The following is a 20340-nucleotide window of genomic DNA, read 5'->3' as shown; positions in this document are numbered from 1 at the left end:
CCCTGAAGCTGCCATTTTCTCCAGGATAATTGATTTCTATCATCTGGAGATCAGTGTAATTCAAGAGATCCTGGTATCACTTGGAGGTTAATCCACCATAACAGTGATCAATTGCGGGGTGGGGGTGTACCAAGACTGTATACATTGAACTTAATTACACTGAAAGTGGCTTGGGCATTTTACGGCTGTCTAGGGATGTTACAGCAGACTGCAGTCCAGGATGACTAAATGAGACATTGCCCCCTTTGAGGTAAGAACTAAAGCCTTCCTCTCTTTGAAAGAGTCTTGTGAAGGCTGAATATCTACCAAGGGCCTTGACGTTTTGACAAGGTCAACCGTTTATCCAGATGCTGCCTAGCTCTGTGGTGTTGTTTTTTAGCCTACGTATACTTCAGGGTTTATGTTGATTCATGTTTATATGACTGTATATGAAGGTTTCATGGATGTACTCATGTTGTACTGATACATACTCTTAAGATACTGTATGGTTTCCAAACCATTTGTAAATAATATAAGACCAGAGAGTCTACATTAAGACATTTACTTTGTGTTTTACATTACATAGCTTTAGCACTGCTAGCTGCTTTCAGTGTAATAATGTTTAATGAATACACCCACCTGGAGGTTGGAAACCCTAGGGTTTCCCCAGTCATAACTTGGTAGTAACTACTACATTACACTGTTGGGAGGGTTATTGGTGAAAAAGTTGTGATGGTTAAAGTTGGAGGATGGTTACAGCCTAGTATAATGTTTGTTTTCTCTGTGCCGTCCCCTGGTTTCCATCTATAGGGATCCATAGTCTTTGGTTCCCTGAATAGTACCAACCAATTCCCTTTGGTTTGTAGAAGATCACAGGCTGACTCGGTGGGAATACCTTAGTGTTATGGCTCCAGGTCAAACCTAAAAACAGGTAAAAGTGCAAAGCAGAACTCGACGACTTTTTCAGCCCACTGCCCTAAACTATGCAAGAGCACCCTGATAGAGTATTAAAAGCAGCCTAATCTTCAATCTCAGAAGGTGTGACGTCAGCTGGGCAGGAGTGCCAGGCCTTGGTGCCAGGGACCTTCTGCCACCTCCAGCTTTGCCAAGATAATGCTGAAAAGGTTAGCGGATTAGCCCAGGAGTCCAGGTGAGTCAAACTCTCTCAACTGATGTGTGCTTAGACCAGTCCTTTCCAAAGTGTATGAGCTCCTTAATGCTGCCCTGTGCCACTTATCTTCCATGCACATTAGACTAAGCCAGGGGTCCCCAAACTACGGCCTGGGGGCCAAATGTGGCCCCCTGAAGGCATTTATCCGGCCCGCCAGGCATGGCAGCGATGGCTCCATTCATGTGCAGTGGGGGCTCGAGGGAGAGGAGGAACTGGCCCCAACGGCCGTTGATTGCAGTTACATGATGGCACCCCCAAATCTCCATGCATTTTCTGACCCAGAGTTGGAAACCTTACATGTGGCAACGCCTGCTCCGCCCTTCCCTCTCGGCTACTCCATGTGTTGCTCTCAGGCTTTCTGTTCCACCTCACTCCCATTGGCATCAGCCAGGCTGGCGAATCGCTCACTGGCTGCTAGGGAGGAAAGAACCCAGGAAGATACCTGATCCTGGGTTAGATGGAATGCTTCATTGGGAAAGTTCTGCTTTTTTTTTTTTACAGGGGAAGGTATTCCACAGCCTCCCCAACAATATTTGGAGCCCACCCTGTACTTGACATACTTTGGTCACTGTTCTAAAAATAGACCATGACAGAAAGGCTGAAAGGTGAAATCAAACATTTTACAATCAACTGTGCATAGGAATTTGTTCATAGTTTTTTTTAGTCCGGCCCTCCAACAGTCTGAGGGACAGTGAACTGGCCCCCTGTTTAAAAAGTTTGGGGACCCCTGGACTAAGCCATCTGAATTGGAGCACAAAATTTAGGGCCTAAGGATTGATATTTGCGCTACATAGGTGTCACTGGGTATTTGGGTCTCTCCAGTCATGGCCGTCATATGCATACCCTCATGGGGCAGCTGATGGCCCAGGACTTCTGGCAGGACCTACTGCTGCCACCATGAATTCCAGCAAACCATTTCCCTGTCCACTTACTTGTGAGGCCCCTTCTACACATGAAGAATCATGCACTTTCAATCCACTTTGCAGCTGTGCTGAGTAGCAAAATCCACTTGCAAACAATTGTGAAAGTGGATTGGAAGTGCATTATTCTGCATATGCAGAAGGGGCCTGAGAGCTTCCAGCTGCATACACTACTCAGTGCCATCAGGGAAAGGGTAGTGCTGATTGTTGTGAGGATTTGCAGTAGAAGAGTTTGTGAGCAGGGCAGGGAAGGATGCAAAGAGAGAACAGAGAAAATCCTGTCCCCGGAACGATGTCATTCCCGCTGACCTGACCTGAAAGCAATGCCACTCTTCTTTCCTCATTAACTACCATCTTACAAGCTCATATTCTTGGGTTCAGACCCACCTTTTCCAAACAGCAGTAATGTAGGTCCACATTAACAAGCATTTTACTTCTGTTATTGTTTGCTACCTCTTCAGCACAATCTAAATGAATGGTTGATTTATTGTGACTCATTTAATTGCTTTATACACTGCCTTCCAGTCAAAACTCCCCTCCCCTCCCGGGGGGGGGGAGGTAGGGGGGGGGGCAGGTGGGGGGGGGGGGTGGTGGGGGGGGGGGGGGGTGGGGGGGTGGGGGGTTGGGGGGGGGGGGGGTTTGGGGGGGGGGGGGTTGGGGGGGGGGGGGGGTTGGGGGGGGGGGGGGTGGGGGGGGGGGGGGGTGGGGGGTGGGGGCGGGTGGGGGGGGGGGGGGGTGTGGGGGGGAGGGGGTGGGGGGGGGGGGGTGTGGGGGGGGGGGGGGGTGGGGGGGGGGGGGGGTGGGGGGGGGGGGGGGTGGGGGGGGGGGGGGGTGGGGGGGGGGGGGGGTGGGGGGGGGGGGGGGTGGGGGGGGGGGGGGGTGGGGGGGGGGGGGGGTGGGGGGGGGGGGGGGTGGGGGGGGGGGGGGGTGGGGGGGGGGGGGGGTGGGGGGGGGGGGGGGTGGGGGGGGGGGGGGGTGGGGGGGGGGGGGGGTGGGGGGGGGGGGGGGTGGGGGGGGGGGGGGGTGGGGGGGGGGGGGGGTGGGGGGGGGGGGGGGTGGGGGGGGGGGGGGGTGGGGGGGGGGGGGGGTGGGGGGGGGGGGGGGTGGGGGGGGGGGGGGGTGGGGGGGGGGGGGGGTGGGGGGGGGGGGGGGTGGGGGGGGGGGGGGGTGGGGGGGGGGGGGGGTGGGGGGGGGGGGGGGTGGGGGGGGGGGGGGGTGGGGGGGGGGGGGGGTGGGGGGGGGGGGGGGTGGGGGGGGGGGGGGGTGGGGGGGGGGGGGGGTGGGGGGGGGGGGGGGTGGGGGGGGGGGGGGGTGGGGGGGGGGGGGGGTGGGGGGGGGGGGGGGTGGGGGGGGGGGGGGGTGGGGGGGGGGGGGGGTGGGGGGGGGGGGGGGTGGGGGGGGGGGGGGGTGGGGGGGGGGGGGGGTGGGGGGGGGGGGGGGTGGGGGGGGGGGGGGGTGGGGGGGGGGGGGGGTGGGGGGGGGGGGGGGTGGGGGGGGGGGGGGGTGGGGGGGGGGGGGGGTGGGGGGGGGGGGGGGTGGGGGGGGGGGGGGGTGGGGGGGGGGGGGGGTGGGGGGGGGGGGGGGTGGGGGGGGGGGGGGGTGGGGGGGGGGGGGGGTGGGGGGGGGGGGGGGTGGGGGGGGGGGGGGGTGGGGGGGGGGGGGGGTGGGGGGGGGGGGGGGTGGGGGGGGGGGGGGGTGGGGGGGGGGGGGGGTGGGGGGGGGGGGGGGTGGGGGGGGGGGGGGGTGGGGGGGGGGGGGGGTGGGGGGGGGGGGGGGTGGGGGGGGGGGGGGGTGGGGGGGGGGGGGGGTGGGGGGGGGGGGGGGTGGGGGGGGGGGGGGGTGGGGGGGGGGGGGGGTGGGGGGGGGGGGGGGTGGGGGGGGGGGGGGGTGGGGGGGGGGGGGGGTGGGGGGGGGGGGGGGTGGGGGGGGGGGGGGGTGGGGGGGGGGGGGGGTGGGGGGGGGGGGGGGTGGGGGGGGGGGGGGGTGGGGGGGGGGGGGGGTGGGGGGGGGGGGGGGTGGGGGGGGGGGGGGGTGGGGGGGGGGGGGGGTGGGGGGGGGGGGGGGTGGGGGGGGGGGGGGGTGGGGGGGGGGGGGGGTGGGGGGGGGGGGGGGTGGGGGGGGGGGGGGGTGGGGGGGGGGGGGGGTGGGGGGGGGGGGGGGTGGGGGGGGGGGGGGGTGGGGGGGGGGGGGGGTGGGGGGGGGGGGGGGTGGGGGGGGGGGGGGGTGGGGGGGGGGGGGGGTGGGGGGGGGGGGGGGTGGGGGGGGGGGGGGGTGGGGGGGGGGGGGGGTGGGGGGGGGGGGGGGTGGGGGGGGGGGGGGGTGGGGGGGGGGGGGGGTGGGGGGGGGGGGGGGTGGGGGGGGGGGGGGGTGGGGGGGGGGGGGGGTGGGGGGGGGGGGGGGTGGGGGGGGGGGGGGGTGGGGGGGGGGGGGGGTGGGGGGGGGGGGGGGTGGGGGGGGGGGGGGGTGGGGGGGGGGGGGGGTGGGGGGGGGGGGGGGTGGGGGGGGGGGGGGGTGGGGGGGGGGGGGGGTGGGGGGGGGGGGGGGTGGGGGGGGGGGGGGGTGGGGGGGGGGGGGGGTGGGGGGGGGGGGGGGTGGGGGGGGGGGGGGGTGGGGGGGGGGGGGGGTGGGGGGGGGGGGGGGTGGGGGGGGGGGGGGGTGGGGGGGGGGGGGGGTGGGGGGGGGGGGGGGTGGGGGGGGGGGGGGGTGGGGGGGGGGGGGGGTGGGGGGGGGGGGGGGTGGGGGGGGGGGGGGGTGGGGGGGGGGGGGGGTGGGGGGGGGGGGGGGTGGGGGGGGGGGGGGGTGGGGGGGGGGGGGGGTGGGGGGGGGGGGGGGTGGGGGGGGGGGGGGGTGGGGGGGGGGGGGGGTGGGGGGGGGGGGGGGTGGGGGGGGGGGGGGGTGGGGGGGGGGGGGGGTGGGGGGGGGGGGGGGTGGGGGGGGGGGGGGGTGGGGGGGGGGGGGGGTGGGGGGGGGGGGGGGTGGGGGGGGGGGGGGGTGGGGGGGGGGGGGGGTGGGGGGGGGGGGGGGTGGGGGGGGGGGGGGGTGGGGGGGGGGGGGGGTGGGGGGGGGGGGGGGTGGGGGGGGGGGGGGGTGGGGGGGGGGGGGGGTGGGGGGGGGGGGGGGTGGGGGGGGGGGGGGGTGGGGGGGGGGGGGGGTGGGGGGGGGGGGGGGTGGGGGGGGGGGGGGGTGGGGGGGGGGGGGGGTGGGGGGGGGGGGGGGTGGGGGGGGGGGGGGGTGGGGGGGGGGGGGGGTGGGGGGGGGGGGGGGTGGGGGGGGGGGGGGGTGGGGGGGGGGGGGGGTGGGGGGGGGGGGGGGTGGGGGGGGGGGGGGGTGGGGGGGGGGGGGGGTGGGGGGGGGGGGGGGTGGGGGGGGGGGGGGGTGGGGGGGGGGGGGGGTGGGGGGGGGGGGGGGTGGGGGGGGGGGGGGGTGGGGGGGGGGGGGGGTGGGGGGGGGGGGGGGTGGGGGGGGGGGGGGGTGGGGGGGGGGGGGGGTGGGGGGGGGGGGGGGTGGGGGGGGGGGGGGGTGGGGGGGGGGGGGGGTGGGGGGGGGGGGGGGTGGGGGGGGGGGGGGGTGGGGGGGGGGGGGGGTGGGGGGGGGGGGGGGTGGGGGGGGGGGGGGGTGGGGGGGGGGGGGGGTGGGGGGGGGGGGGGGTGGGGGGGGGGGGGGGTGGGGGGGGGGGGGGGTGGGGGGGGGGGGGGGTGGGGGGGGGGGGGGGTGGGGGGGGGGGGGGGTGGGGGGGGGGGGGGGTGGGGGGGGGGGGGGGTGGGGGGGGGGGGGGGTGGGGGGGGGGGGGGGTGGGGGGGGGGGGGGGTGGGGGGGGGGGGGGGTGGGGGGGGGGGGGGGTGGGGGGGGGGGGGGGTGGGGGGGGGGGGGGGTGGGGGGGGGGGGGGGTGGGGGGGGGGGGGGGTGGGGGGGGGGGGGGGTGGGGGGGGGGGGGGGTGGGGGGGGGGGGGGGTGGGGGGGGGGGGGGGTGGGGGGGGGGGGGGGTGGGGGGGGGGGGGGGTGGGGGGGGGGGGGGGTGGGGGGGGGGGGGGGTGGGGGGGGGGGGGGGTGGGGGGGGGGGGGGGTGGGGGGGGGGGGGGGTGGGGGGGGGGGGGGGTGGGGGGGGGGGGGGGTGGGGGGGGGGGGGGGTGGGGGGGGGGGGGGGTGGGGGGGGGGGGGGGTGGGGGGGGGGGGGGGTGGGGGGGGGGGGGGGTGGGGGGGGGGGGGGGTGGGGGGGGGGGGGGGTGGGGGGGGGGGGGGGTGGGGGGGGGGGGGGGTGGGGGGGGGGGGGGGTGGGGGGGGGGGGGGGTGGGGGGGGGGGGGGGTGGGGGGGGGGGGGGGTGGGGGGGGGGGGGGGTGGGGGGGGGGGGGGGTGGGGGGGGGGGGGGGTGGGGGGGGGGGGGGGTGGGGGGGGGGGGGGGTGGGGGGGGGGGGGGGTGGGGGGGGGGGGGGGTGGGGGGGGGGGGGGGTGGGGGGGGGGGGGGGTGGGGGGGGGGGGGGGTGGGGGGGGGGGGGGGTGGGGGGGGGGGGGGGTGGGGGGGGGGGGGGGTGGGGGGGGGGGGGGGTGGGGGGGGGGGGGGGTGGGGGGGGGGGGGGGTGGGGGGGGGGGGGGGTGGGGGGGGGGGGGGGTGGGGGGGGGGGGGGGTGGGGGGGGGGGGGGGTGGGGGGGGGGGGGGGTGGGGGGGGGGGGGGGTGGGGGGGGGGGGGGGTGGGGGGGGGGGGGGGTGGGGGGGGGGGGGGGTGGGGGGGGGGGGGGGTGGGGGGGGGGGGGGGTGGGGGGGGGGGGGGGTGGGGGGGGGGGGGGGTGGGGGGGGGGGGGGGTGGGGGGGGGGGGGGGTGGGGGGGGGGGGGGGTGGGGGGGGGGGGGGGTGGGGGGGGGGGGGGGTGGGGGGGGGGGGGGGTGGGGGGGGGGGGGGGTGGGGGGGGGGGGGGGTGGGGGGGGGGGGGGGTGGGGGGGGGGGGGGGTGGGGGGGGGGGGGGGTGGGGGGGGGGGGGGGTGGGGGGGGGGGGGGGTGGGGGGGGGGGGGGGTGGGGGGGGGGGGGGGTGGGGGGGGGGGGGGGTGGGGGGGGGGGGGGGTGGGGGGGGGGGGGGGTGGGGGGGGGGGGGGGTGGGGGGGGGGGGGGGTGGGGGGGGGGGGGGGTGGGGGGGGGGGGGGGTGGGGGGGGGGGGGGGTGGGGGGGGGGGGGGGTGGGGGGGGGGGGGGGTGGGGGGGGGGGGGGGTGGGGGGGGGGGGGGGTGGGGGGGGGGGGGGGTGGGGGGGGGGGGGGGTGGGGGGGGGGGGGGGTGGGGGGGGGGGGGGGTGGGGGGGGGGGGGGGTGGGGGGGGGGGGGGGTGGGGGGGGGGGGGGGTGGGGGGGGGGGGGGGTGGGGGGGGGGGGGGGTGGGGGGGGGGGGGGGTGGGGGGGGGGGGGGGTGGGGGGGGGGGGGGGTGGGGGGGGGGGGGGGTGGGGGGGGGGGGGGGTGGGGGGGGGGGGGGGTGGGGGGGGGGGGGGGTGGGGGGGGGGGGGGGTGGGGGGGGGGGGGGGTGGGGGGGGGGGGGGGTGGGGGGGGGGGGGGGTGGGGGGGGGGGGGGGTGGGGGGGGGGGGGGGTGGGGGGGGGGGGGGGTGGGGGGGGGGGGGGGTGGGGGGGGGGGGGGGTGGGGGGGGGGGGGGGTGGGGGGGGGGGGGGGTGGGGGGGGGGGGGGGTGGGGGGGGGGGGGGGTGGGGGGGGGGGGGGGTGGGGGGGGGGGGGGGTGGGGGGGGGGGGGGGTGGGGGGGGGGGGGGGTGGGGGGGGGGGGGGGTGGGGGGGGGGGGGGGTGGGGGGGGGGGGGGGTGGGGGGGGGGGGGGGTGGGGGGGGGGGGGGGTGGGGGGGGGGGGGGGTGGGGGGGGGGGGGGGTGGGGGGGGGGGGGGGTGGGGGGGGGGGGGGGTGGGGGGGGGGGGGGGTGGGGGGGGGGGGGGGTGGGGGGGGGGGGGGGTGGGGGGGGGGGGGGGTGGGGGGGGGGGGGGGTGGGGGGGGGGGGGGGTGGGGGGGGGGGGGGGTGGGGGGGGGGGGGGGTGGGGGGGGGGGGGGGTGGGGGGGGGGGGGGGTGGGGGGGGGGGGGGGTGGGGGGGGGGGGGGGTGGGGGGGGGGGGGGGTGGGGGGGGGGGGGGGTGGGGGGGGGGGGGGGTGGGGGGGGGGGGGGGTGGGGGGGGGGGGGGGTGGGGGGGGGGGGGGGTGGGGGGGGGGGGGGGTGGGGGGGGGGGGGGGTGGGGGGGGGGGGGGGTGGGGGGGGGGGGGGGTGGGGGGGGGGGGGGGTGGGGGGGGGGGGGGGTGGGGGGGGGGGGGGGTGGGGGGGGGGGGGGGTGGGGGGGGGGGGGGGTGGGGGGGGGGGGGGGTGGGGGGGGGGGGGGGTGGGGGGGGGGGGGGGTGGGGGGGGGGGGGGGTGGGGGGGGGGGGGGGTGGGGGGGGGGGGGGGTGGGGGGGGGGGGGGGTGGGGGGGGGGGGGGGTGGGGGGGGGGGGGGGTGGGGGGGGGGGGGGGTGGGGGGGGGGGGGGGTGGGGGGGGGGGGGGGTGGGGGGGGGGGGGGGTGGGGGGGGGGGGGGGTGGGGGGGGGGGGGGGTGGGGGGGGGGGGGGGTGGGGGGGGGGGGGGGTGGGGGGGGGGGGGGGTGGGGGGGGGGGGGGGTGGGGGGGGGGGGGGGTGGGGGGGGGGGGGGGTGGGGGGGGGGGGGGGTGGGGGGGGGGGGGGGTGGGGGGGGGGGGGGGTGGGGGGGGGGGGGGGTGGGGGGGGGGGGGGGTGGGGGGGGGGGGGGGTGGGGGGGGGGGGGGGTGGGGGGGGGGGGGGGTGGGGGGGGGGGGGGGTGGGGGGGGGGGGGGGTGGGGGGGGGGGGGGGTGGGGGGGGGGGGGGGTGGGGGGGGGGGGGGGTGGGGGGGGGGGGGGGTGGGGGGGGGGGGGGGTGGGGGGGGGGGGGGGTGGGGGGGGGGGGGGGTGGGGGGGGGGGGGGGTGGGGGGGGGGGGGGGTGGGGGGGGGGGGGGGTGGGGGGGGGGGGGGGTGGGGGGGGGGGGGGGTGGGGGGGGGGGGGGGTGGGGGGGGGGGGGGGTGGGGGGGGGGGGGGGTGGGGGGGGGGGGGGGTGGGGGGGGGGGGGGGTGGGGGGGGGGGGGGGTGGGGGGGGGGGGGGGTGGGGGGGGGGGGGGGTGGGGGGGGGGGGGGGTGGGGGGGGGGGGGGGTGGGGGGGGGGGGGGGTGGGGGGGGGGGGGGGTGGGGGGGGGGGGGGGTGGGGGGGGGGGGGGGTGGGGGGGGGGGGGGGTGGGGGGGGGGGGGGGTGGGGGGGGGGGGGGGTGGGGGGGGGGGGGGGTGGGGGGGGGGGGGGGTGGGGGGGGGGGGGGGTGGGGGGGGGGGGGGGTGGGGGGGGGGGGGGGTGGGGGGGGGGGGGGGTGGGGGGGGGGGGGGGTGGGGGGGGGGGGGGGTGGGGGGGGGGGGGGGTGGGGGGGGGGGGGGGTGGGGGGGGGGGGGGGTGGGGGGGGGGGGGGGTGGGGGGGGGGGGGGGTGGGGGGGGGGGGGGGTGGGGGGGGGGGGGGGTGGGGGGGGGGGGGGGTGGGGGGGGGGGGGGGTGGGGGGGGGGGGGGGTGGGGGGGGGGGGGGGTGGGGGGGGGGGGGGGTGGGGGGGGGGGGGGGTGGGGGGGGGGGGGGGTGGGGGGGGGGGGGGGTGGGGGGGGGGGGGGGTGGGGGGGGGGGGGGGTGGGGGGGGGGGGGGGTGGGGGGGGGGGGGGGTGGGGGGGGGGGGGGGTGGGGGGGGGGGGGGGTGGGGGGGGGGGGGGGTGGGGGGGGGGGGGGGTGGGGGGGGGGGGGGGTGGGGGGGGGGGGGGGTGGGGGGGGGGGGGGGTGGGGGGGGGGGGGGGTGGGGGGGGGGGGGGGTGGGGGGGGGGGGGGGTGGGGGGGGGGGGGGGTGGGGGGGGGGGGGGGTGGGGGGGGGGGGGGGTGGGGGGGGGGGGGGGTGGGGGGGGGGGGGGGTGGGGGGGGGGGGGGGTGGGGGGGGGGGGGGGTGGGGGGGGGGGGGGGTGGGGGGGGGGGGGGGTGGGGGGGGGGGGGGGTGGGGGGGGGGGGGGGTGGGGGGGGGGGGGGGTGGGGGGGGGGGGGGGTGGGGGGGGGGGGGGGTGGGGGGGGGGGGGGGTGGGGGGGGGGGGGGGTGGGGGGGGGGGGGGGTGGGGGGGGGGGGGGGTGGGGGGGGGGGGGGGTGGGGGGGGGGGGGGGTGGGGGGGGGGGGGGGTGGGGGGGGGGGGGGGTGGGGGGGGGGGGGGGTGGGGGGGGGGGGGGGTGGGGGGGGGGGGGGGTGGGGGGGGGGGGGGGTGGGGGGGGGGGGGGGTGGGGGGGGGGGGGGGTGGGGGGGGGGGGGGGTGGGGGGGGGGGGGGGTGGGGGGGGGGGGGGGTGGGGGGGGGGGGGGGTGGGGGGGGGGGGGGGTGGGGGGGGGGGGGGGTGGGGGGGGGGGGGGGTGGGGGGGGGGGGGGGTGGGGGGGGGGGGGGGTGGGGGGGGGGGGGGGTGGGGGGGGGGGGGGGTGGGGGGGGGGGGGGGTGGGGGGGGGGGGGGGTGGGGGGGGGGGGGGGTGGGGGGGGGGGGGGGTGGGGGGGGGGGGGGGTGGGGGGGGGGGGGGGTGGGGGGGGGGGGGGGTGGGGGGGGGGGGGGGTGGGGGGGGGGGGGGGTGGGGGGGGGGGGGGGTGGGGGGGGGGGGGGGTGGGGGGGGGGGGGGGTGGGGGGGGGGGGGGGTGGGGGGGGGGGGGGGTGGGGGGGGGGGGGGGTGGGGGGGGGGGGGGGTGGGGGGGGGGGGGGGTGGGGGGGGGGGGGGGTGGGGGGGGGGGGGGGTGGGGGGGGGGGGGGGTGGGGGGGGGGGGGGGTGGGGGGGGGGGGGGGTGGGGGGGGGGGGGGGTGGGGGGGGGGGGGGGTGGGGGGGGGGGGGGGTGGGGGGGGGGGGGGGTGGGGGGGGGGGGGGGTGGGGGGGGGGGGGGGTGGGGGGGGGGGGGGGTGGGGGGGGGGGGGGGTGGGGGGGGGGGGGGGTGGGGGGGGGGGGGGGTGGGGGGGGGGGGGGGTGGGGGGGGGGGGGGGTGGGGGGGGGGGGGGGTGGGGGGGGGGGGGGGTGGGGGGGGGGGGGGGTGGGGGGGGGGGGGGGTGGGGGGGGGGGGGGGTGGGGGGGGGGGGGGGTGGGGGGGGGGGGGGGTGGGGGGGGGGGGGGGTGGGGGGGGGGGGGGGTGGGGGGGGGGGGGGGTGGGGGGGGGGGGGGGTGGGGGGGGGGGGGGGTGGGGGGGGGGGGGGGTGGGGGGGGGGGGGGGTGGGGGGGGGGGGGGGTGGGGGGGGGGGGGGGTGGGGGGGGGGGGGGGTGGGGGGGGGGGGGGGTGGGGGGGGGGGGGGGTGGGGGGGGGGGGGGGTGGGGGGGGGGGGGGGTGGGGGGGGGGGGGGGTGGGGGGGGGGGGGGGTGGGGGGGGGGGGGGGTGGGGGGGGGGGGGGGTGGGGGGGGGGGGGGGTGGGGGGGGGGGGGGGTGGGGGGGGGGGGGGGTGGGGGGGGGGGGGGGTGGGGGGGGGGGGGGGTGGGGGGGGGGGGGGGTGGGGGGGGGGGGGGGTGGGGGGGGGGGGGGGTGGGGGGGGGGGGGGGTGGGGGGGGGGGGGGGTGGGGGGGGGGGGGGGTGGGGGGGGGGGGGGGTGGGGGGGGGGGGGGGTGGGGGGGGGGGGGGGTGGGGGGGGGGGGGGGTGGGGGGGGGGGGGGGTGGGGGGGGGGGGGGGTGGGGGGGGGGGGGGGTGGGGGGGGGGGGGGGTGGGGGGGGGGGGGGGTGGGGGGGGGGGGGGGTGGGGGGGGGGGGGGGTGGGGGGGGGGGGGGGTGGGGGGGGGGGGGGGTGGGGGGGGGGGGGGGTGGGGGGGGGGGGGGGTGGGGGGGGGGGGGGGTGGGGGGGGGGGGGGGTGGGGGGGGGGGGGGGTGGGGGGGGGGGGGGGTGGGGGGGGGGGGGGGTGGGGGGGGGGGGGGGTGGGGGGGGGGGGGGGTGGGGGGGGGGGGGGGTGGGGGGGGGGGGGGGTGGGGGGGGGGGGGGGTGGGGGGGGGGGGGGGTGGGGGGGGGGGGGGGTGGGGGGGGGGGGGGGTGGGGGGGGGGGGGGGTGGGGGGGGGGGGGGGTGGGGGGGGGGGGGGGTGGGGGGGGGGGGGGGTGGGGGGGGGGGGGGGTGGGGGGGGGGGGGGGTGGGGGGGGGGGGGGGTGGGGGGGGGGGGGGGTGGGGGGGGGGGGGGGTGGGGGGGGGGGGGGGTGGGGGGGGGGGGGGGTGGGGGGGGGGGGGGGTGGGGGGGGGGGGGGGTGGGGGGGGGGGGGGGTGGGGGGGGGGGGGGGTGGGGGGGGGGGGGGGTGGGGGGGGGGGGGGGTGGGGGGGGGGGGGGGTGGGGGGGGGGGGGGGTGGGGGGGGGGGGGGGTGGGGGGGGGGGGGGGTGGGGGGGGGGGGGGGTGGGGGGGGGGGGGGGTGGGGGGGGGGGGGGGTGGGGGGGGGGGGGGGTGGGGGGGGGGGGGGGTGGGGGGGGGGGGGGGTGGGGGGGGGGGGGGGTGGGGGGGGGGGGGGGTGGGGGGGGGGGGGGGTGGGGATTATTTTTATTGTATACATCTGTTTCTAATCTTTAATAAAATAAAAAAAAAAGCCTATGGGTACTTGAAAATTAAGCTTAATTTACTTCCAGGTAAGTGGTGGCCTGGAGGAAACTGGGGGCAGGGATAAGGCCAGAAAAAGAGTGATTTCACTGGCCTGTCCCCGCCTCCCAGTATCCTCCCTGCTGCCACTCACCTAGAAGTACATTAAGCTTAATTTTAAAGCAACCACAGGCAGGTGTTTTTTTTGCAGCCACTGTGGGAGGGGCAGTGGCCAGGGCATCTGGGGCAAGACCCCTCCTTTGTCCCACCCTCATTACACTACAGTGTGATTCTATGCAATTCTGGCCAGTTATACAGTGGTGCTCTGCCCTGCACTGAAGATAAATTCTCTTCGGGGCACAGCTTTCCCCCCCTCTCACACTCACTACGCAACAGATCCTATAATCTCGGCTGTTTGTGAGAGTGGACCAAGAGTGACCTTTTCCCCTGCTTCATAGGGAAGATGGAACAAATAGTTCCACTTGGGGTTTTTTGGCTTTACCCTACCTCCCTCACTCTACTTCTGCAAAGTAAGGAGGGCTTTTAAAAACTTTATTTCAACTACAAGCATTTGTATTTCAACTTCAATAGGGAGAGAATATCTGTTCTAAGACACTGTCCTAGAGTTAAAAGAACCAAGACAAGCAGAGACTTGGGAGAGTTCAGCCAGCAAACTGTGCAGTAGGCAGAGGGTATCTCTTGTGTGTAAACAGAGAAACATGAAGAGACCCAGTGCAACACCATTGTGCAGTCAAGAGCCCTGAGGTAAGCATTCCAAGCATAATGGGCCCCTATTTCCTATTTGTATCTGACGAAGGGCACTTTGACTCTCAACAGCTTGTACCCTGGATGTTTTGCTGGTCTTTAAGGTGTCAGTGCCCTTGAATCTTGCTATCCTGTGCAGGATAAATCCAGTCTAAACTCACTGATTTCAGTGGGTTTGGTCTGCAGTAACTCTGCCCTGGATATCTTCCCCTGCTCCACAGTCCAGACCAAAGCAGGACCCTAAAAGGGCACCAATCTATGACACATTATGCAGGGAGTGCGGCTCAATGGTACATCATCTGACTGCACGCAGAAGGATGCCAAGCAGAGGGAGGGGAGGAAGTGAGGGGTGGCATGCAAGGGAGGAAGGGGAGGGGCTCCGGCATCTGGACATGGCCCACCCATCCTAGCAGAGGTGTCATCTCCGATTGGAAAAAGATCAGGTATGAAATGCAGAAGACCTCTGCTGAGATCCTAGAGAGCAGTTGTCAGTCAGAGTAGAGAAGGCTGGCCTTGAAAGACAAAGGGTTTGGTTTCTTGTAGGAAATGTCCTGCGTTCATCTCTCAGTTTTTGGGGGGGCCGAGGGAAGAACAGCAAATTTTTAAAAGCACCGCTAATAAGGCCCCTTCTGCACATGCAGCATAATGCACTTTCAATCCACTTTCACAACTGTTTGCAAGTGGATTTTGCTATTATGCACAGTAAAACCCAGCTGCAAAGTGGATTGAAAGTGCATTATTCTGCATGTGCAGAAGGGGGCTAAGCTCTCCAGTACACCTTTTTTTCCCCTAAGGAAACATCTGAGTTATTTCTGTGGAAGGCTACAGAGAGATGTAGCTGCTGAGCAAGACAAGGTGGGGTTTTCACACTCCAATTAGGAATTAACCACCAGCTGTATTTTGATTTTTTTTGTTTTTTCCTGCTTGCAAGGCTGGTATCCTGTCCTCAGATTATCAGTGTACTATTTCATGCTAGTCTTTCCAGGCCAGCCTGATCTCATCAGATCCCAGGAGTTAAACAGGATCTGCTCGTGATGGAGAGGCAGACAATGGCAAACCACCTCTGAATGGCTCTTGCTTTGAAAACCCTTGGAGGGGTCACCATAAGTCAGCTGTGACTTGAAGGCAGAAACAGACCCCTCATGCCGATACTGGAAGGAGTTTTCCTGGTCTTTTACAAGACTCCTGTTTATTTTAGGGGAAAAGATAATAGCCTTGCCCCAAATCACTCAGGCCCTGGCCTTTCCTTGACCAATTGCAAGAGGAAGAGACTATACTGATAAGAATTTGTCACTGTCCCCATTCTCCTAAGAGCCTCTAGTTCACCCTGCAACTCCCTGAGAACAAATTGAAAGTACCCTTGGAAAAAAAAACTTTTTAGTTTAACAGAAAGATGGTGGGCTGCTTCCTCAGATGACGCTGCTTGCTCCCTTCTGATGGGGATGATCATTGTCAAGAGGCTAATGGGACATGGCTGCCTTTAGGGGAAGATGCCCAGCAGTAAAGGCAGCCAAGGCTCCAGCAGAGTGGCGGCGGTGGCGGCGGGGTGGGAGTGGGGGATTTCCACACCCCAGCTCTCATTTCCTGTTGTTGCTCTAGTGGTGGCAGGAAAAAAATAAACCAAAAAATGGTCATCAGTCTGGAAGCTTGATGTCATGTCCAAGGAAAACCTGGAAGTGATGTCAGTCCTCTCTAGAAATTGCCAGAAACTATGGTTTTTCTGTAGAATTTCCTGCAGTTCCTTGAGAAGTGGGATGTTACTAACCAGTCCCTCCCCCCACAAGCCTCCCATCTACTTTCAGTTGTCAGGCCATATGTGGCAACCCTAACTGCAATTAGGGTTGCTGGGTTCTCCCTGACAACAGCTAGTGGATTGGGGAGGTGGGGTACCTGATCCAGGTTGAGAAATGCCTGGAGAATTGGGGATGGAACCTGGGGAGGGACCTCAGTAGGATACAATACTATAGAGCCCACCCTCCAAAGGATCCATTAGATCCAGGGAAACTGATCTCTGCAGTCCTACCTGGAGGCTGGCATCCCTACCTGCACACTATGTCTATAGACATGTTTAAGAAGAAGAGTTTGGATTTATATACCTTAAGGAGACTCAAAGGGGCTTACAATCTCCTTTCCCTTTCCCCCCTTCCCCGCACAACAAACACGCTGTGAGGTAGATGGAGCTGAGAGAGCTCCAAAGGACTGTGACTAGCTCAAGGTCACCCAACTGGCATGCGTTGGAGTGCACAAGCTAATCTGGTTCACCACAGCTGAAGTGGCAGAGCGGGGAATCAAACCCAGTTGTCCAGATTAGAGTGCACCAGCTCTACACCACACTGGCTCTCCAGAAAGGGAGGAGAGGTCACAGCTAGCGGTAAAACATCTGTTTTGCATGCCAAATGTCCCAATTTCAATCCCTGGTATCACTAGATAAAAACATCTAGTCGTAGATGATGTGACTGTCTACCAGAAACCATACAGAAGCAGCTGCCAGTCAGAGCCAAGAGAGTACTGAGGTTGATAGACCAAAGGCCACTTCACATGCTCCTATGTGCATTCAAAATGTAATGATCAGAAAACAGGGGAACCCAATAGGTAGATCCTGAAGTAGACCATAGCCCTGATTCCTTGTAGAATCCTGAAACACCAAGCTAGTTTTTAAAAAGTTAAGGGGAAGTCTCAAAGTACGTGTTGTATGCAACACCAACCCGATGTCAAATAAGAAAAAGTTTACAGCATTCTCCTCTCCTCCATTTTATCCTCATGACAACCCTGAGGGGTGGGTTAGGATGAAAGGGTGCGACTGGCCCAAGGTCACTCAATGATTTTTCCTGTCAGAGTGGTGATTCGAACCTGGGTCTCTCAAATCCTAGTCAGAAACACTTAACTACAATGCCTGGCTTTTGAGCTGCCAATGGGAAGGGGCAATTTGGAGAAGGGAAATAGCAGCTGAGAAAAAATGGACCATGACTCAAGTCTTGTTGGAAGGGAACAAAAAACAATATCAAGCTTTCTTAGTTTCAGAAGTGGGATGCAGCCTATTCGCACCTATTCGGTAGAACCGGTTACTAAAATTTTCTCAGTTTGGAGAACTAGTTATTAATGATTAACTCCACTAGGGACAAGGGGGTAATCTCTGTCCCTGGGTACAACAAATCTCGTCAAGTGGGAAATGCAAAATCGCCTCCCAGGGCCCCCTGTGGCCCCCCTGTCCCCAATGGCACCCCCCCACGTGTGTATGAACTGTATGAAATAACACAATATATACCGGTAGTAATTCTATTTTTTTTGTTCATTGGTATAAAGGTTGGGAAACTATTATAGGTAAAGATTTTTCATTTTCTTTTTTCCCCTTGACATTTATATTGGAAAGAGAGGAGTTTAAACTACTCTTTTAGATTAAGGATTTTGGATCTCTCCCTCTATTAGTTTTCTTTCAAGTGGAATAGATAAAGTAGTTATAGGAATCTGAAGGGGAAGTAGAAAGTAGGGAGGGAGGGAAATATGGGAAAGCGAGGAGGCAATATAGGATGTTTTGGTTGGGGGGGTGAGAGAGATAATTAGGTATGTTTGTAATATGTTAACAATTGTAAACAATTTTTGGTTTCTCTCCTTACTTATGTTATTATTTAAAATCAATCAATATAATTATATTAAAAAGAAATAATACACTACCTTTCGGTATATTGATTTTTTTAATACTTTAAGCAGTCATTATTTGAATCTAGAGGCGGGGCAAAGGGGAACTTCACCTGGGGCGCGCGCGCCCTGCGTCCTTGCCACAGCCCTGCCCAGGAATGCCCCGCCCACGGAATGCCTGTCCACGCCCCCGTCCTGTGCCTGCTGCCCAGCTCCCATTGGCTTCACGCCCACTGTTTGAATCCCACCACCATCGGAACCTGTTACTAAAATTTTTGAATCCCACCACTACTTAGTTTGCCTAGTAAGTCATTGTTTCATTGTAAGTCATTGTTTCATTGTGAGATAGGAGAAGAGACTCACAAGACAGAATTAGTTTGCTCTGATCATGAGTGACCGGGCAGCTACAGGAACTGGAGTTCAGTAGCCCAAAGGACACTTCAACATCTACAGTACTTGTTGATTCTCAGTTTGTGTATACACAGCTACTCACAAATACGTAGGATTGACACTTGTTACTATCTGCTCATTGGGCTGGGATCTGAACAGCTTTTTCACAGCAAAAAGGGGGTGGGGACCCTTTTGATCAGCCAGAAAGTCTGTCCTGTGGATCAGGGGGCCGCCATGGGCAAAAACATGTGCAGCAGAGAGTATATCAAAGGGAATTAGACACAGGCAAAAAAACTAGCTGCACCCAACGCACTGTTAAGAGATACATGAGGCTAATTGTATCTTGCAGACAGCTCTTTCAATACATACGTGATTTCTTCACTGGTGTAATATGAGGACAATCATGCTGACCTGCCTTGCAGAGGTGTTGTAAATAATATGAAATAATATGTGAAATCCTTTGCACAGTCTAAAATCTCTACATGGATGCTAAGTATAATTAAGGGTTTCCACGTAAGAATTTTGTGATTGCCAGGAAAGTGCAAAGAAAAGCTGAGAGAGCGAGCTTAGAGTATTGGACTCCGGGAGACCCGGGTTCAAATCCCCATTCTGCTATGAAGCTTGCTGGGTAACTTTGGCCAACCTCTCAGCTTTACCTACCTCACGGGGTTTTTGTGAGGGCAAAAAGGTAAGGAAGAACCAAGCTTGCTTCTCTAAGCTGCTTAGGAGATGGCCAGGATTAAAATGGACCAGGAACCTGTGATTCCCTGGCCAGCCATGATGCTCACCAAGTCAATGGCACCCCTGCATTTTCAGGTTGACCTACCTTACAAGGTTGCTATGACTTGGGAGACAGAAAAACACAATAAATGTATTTGAACAAATATTTGCACAACTGCTCTAGTCATTAATCACACTGATTGGATTAGGCAGGAAAAGTAAAACAGAGCAGAAAAGAACCGGATCAAAATGAGATACAACAACAACAAATACAATACCTTTAATGGCATATAAAAAATGAGATACCACAGAGCATGGTACAAAACTAAGAGGCTTTGGTAGCCCCGGAGAGCTAAAACCTACCATGGGCACAGACTGCAATTATGGGGACAGGCGGGACCTGCTTCATATCCTTTCTGGAACCGAGAACATACCAATCTCAAGTGATTGACTATCATGTTGACACACAGCAGGCTGCCAAACCAGCTTCGAGCACAATAACAAACCTCTGTTTGTGGCCATATCGGCTGGTGTGCCCGTGCTCGAAGGAAGCCACTCCATTTTCGTCATCACAGCAATCGCTACCCAGTCCCAACTCCTTTCCTCTCCCCCCTGCCCAAAAAAGGCCCAGTGCAAGAACATCGGAACTTACCCATCGGATACCCTGAATCCTCGGGGTGACACCTTCCTGGTCCTCCAGCTGGATCTGATAACTATAGCTGCGGAACAGGTGCATCTTTCTCCAAATCACATAGAGAAGGTTTCCTTCTGGCCCAGTGCTGGTGAGCCCCCCAGAAAGCTGGGGCATGTGGGTAACATCACCAAGCCCAACATGTCTCCTTCCCTGCCTGTTCAAGGCCACCTTTGGGGAAACAAACAAAAACAGCCTAGGTTCCTTTTTCTGTGGCTAAGGTGCTCCTGGGTTTGAATCTAACTCCTTTTTCTGTTTGTTGCTTTGCATTTGGCTGGCACGATGGCAGGGTCAACACACCGCAATAGGAAGGCAATGATGGTCATAGAATGCGTTTCAGTGTATCCAGAGTCTTTTGGTTACATTATTCCAATAATCCTTACAACAGCCCTTTAAGGTAGGTCACCCTTATGATTTCTGTAATACAGCTCGCAGGGAGTGAGGCTGAGAGACCAGCGGTTGGTCCACAACCATATGAGGTCACTCCTTTGCTAGATGTTCCTGTGAAGGTGTGGGGTAAAACCCCTATAGCAAAATAGCACATAGCATATTTAGGAGACCACTTTGCATTTCTGACAGAGTGGATTCCGCAGAAACCAAGTACAGAATAACACACCCACCTTACAGGTGTTCCAAAGCTCTTCGTCATTTTTTGCTACAGCAGACCAGCATGGAGAAAACTTAGCATTCACCAGGCCAAGCATATATCTTGGAGGATCGCGAAAGCATAAGTTAGACTGCTCAACAGGTATCTCTGCTGTACTTGATACTCACCTCCATATCCTGCGTCCGGTCCACATTGGGAAATCCACATAGAAAGCCAGAGAGCGTTTGGACTGTTCTAGGTTCACCACCGAGCGGAAGAACCCCCAGGCAGAATCCCAAAAGCGTACGACATGCTCAACTCCATTTGGATTGCCGTCAACACCCGGCGCATTTGCTAAGCAAACCCATTTGTTGGCACACACAAACACGCCTGTTAGCACACAGCAGCAGCCACCAGGATCTTGCTTCAAGCTTCCTGGTCAGACACGCAGTCCCAAGTAGAAAGAGAGAATGAGAGTGTGTGCATGTATGTATCATGCGCTCCTGCACCTTCCCACTTCTGGAGACCCGGGAGCAGCAGCAGGAAAAGCGCCACTGAAACTGCCGCCAGGAGAGCAGCTGGCCACATGCCCAGAACCTCTCAGCTGGAAAAGCCTCTCTTCAGAGGCTGGGAGCACCACACCCCCCAGGAGCCTGGCTATGCAGCAGGCAGGTGGCCACGTTTCTGGTCGAGCAAGTCTGGAGGAGTTTAAAGCAGAAGGCTAAGTTCTGAGGCTTCTTCACAGATTGCCCGCAAAGAGCTTTATCTTTTTGGGTAGACGTGCAGCCAGGAGTTGTGAACAAAACACTGTCATGTGCTCACATCGCTACATTTCTGACAGTTGTAACACAATTAACAGAGGAGGGACATTTGCATGATCGATGAATATT

The 20340-nt window shown here is 69.5% G+C and overlaps 1 protein-coding gene across 1 annotated transcript in view; it reads right to left on the bottom strand.

The window, feature by feature from the left end:
• RAPGEF3 (Rap guanine nucleotide exchange factor 3) overlaps nt 1–19915 on the bottom strand; it is a 72758-nt gene extending 52843 nt beyond the window's left edge. Inside the window, exons 1-2 of the mRNA XM_048491599.1 lie at nt 19639–19915; nt 18826–19035 (exon numbers count right to left, since the gene is read on the bottom strand). Coding sequence (XP_048347556.1) covers nt 18826–19035; nt 19639–19644 — 216 coding nt within the window. The 5' untranslated portion in view covers nt 19645–19915. The remainder of the gene's footprint in view (nt 1–18825; nt 19036–19638) is intronic.
• Between the last annotated feature and the right edge of the window lie 425 nt (nt 19916–20340).

Source organism: Sphaerodactylus townsendi, linkage group LG03, assembly GCF_021028975.2.
Source record: "Sphaerodactylus townsendi isolate TG3544 linkage group LG03, MPM_Stown_v2.3, whole genome shotgun sequence".
Classification (NCBI taxonomy): Eukaryota; Metazoa; Chordata; class Lepidosauria; order Squamata; family Sphaerodactylidae; genus Sphaerodactylus; species Sphaerodactylus townsendi.
Note: the sequence above shows the minus strand (reverse complement) of the source record. Positions and strands in the feature narration are given on the sequence as shown.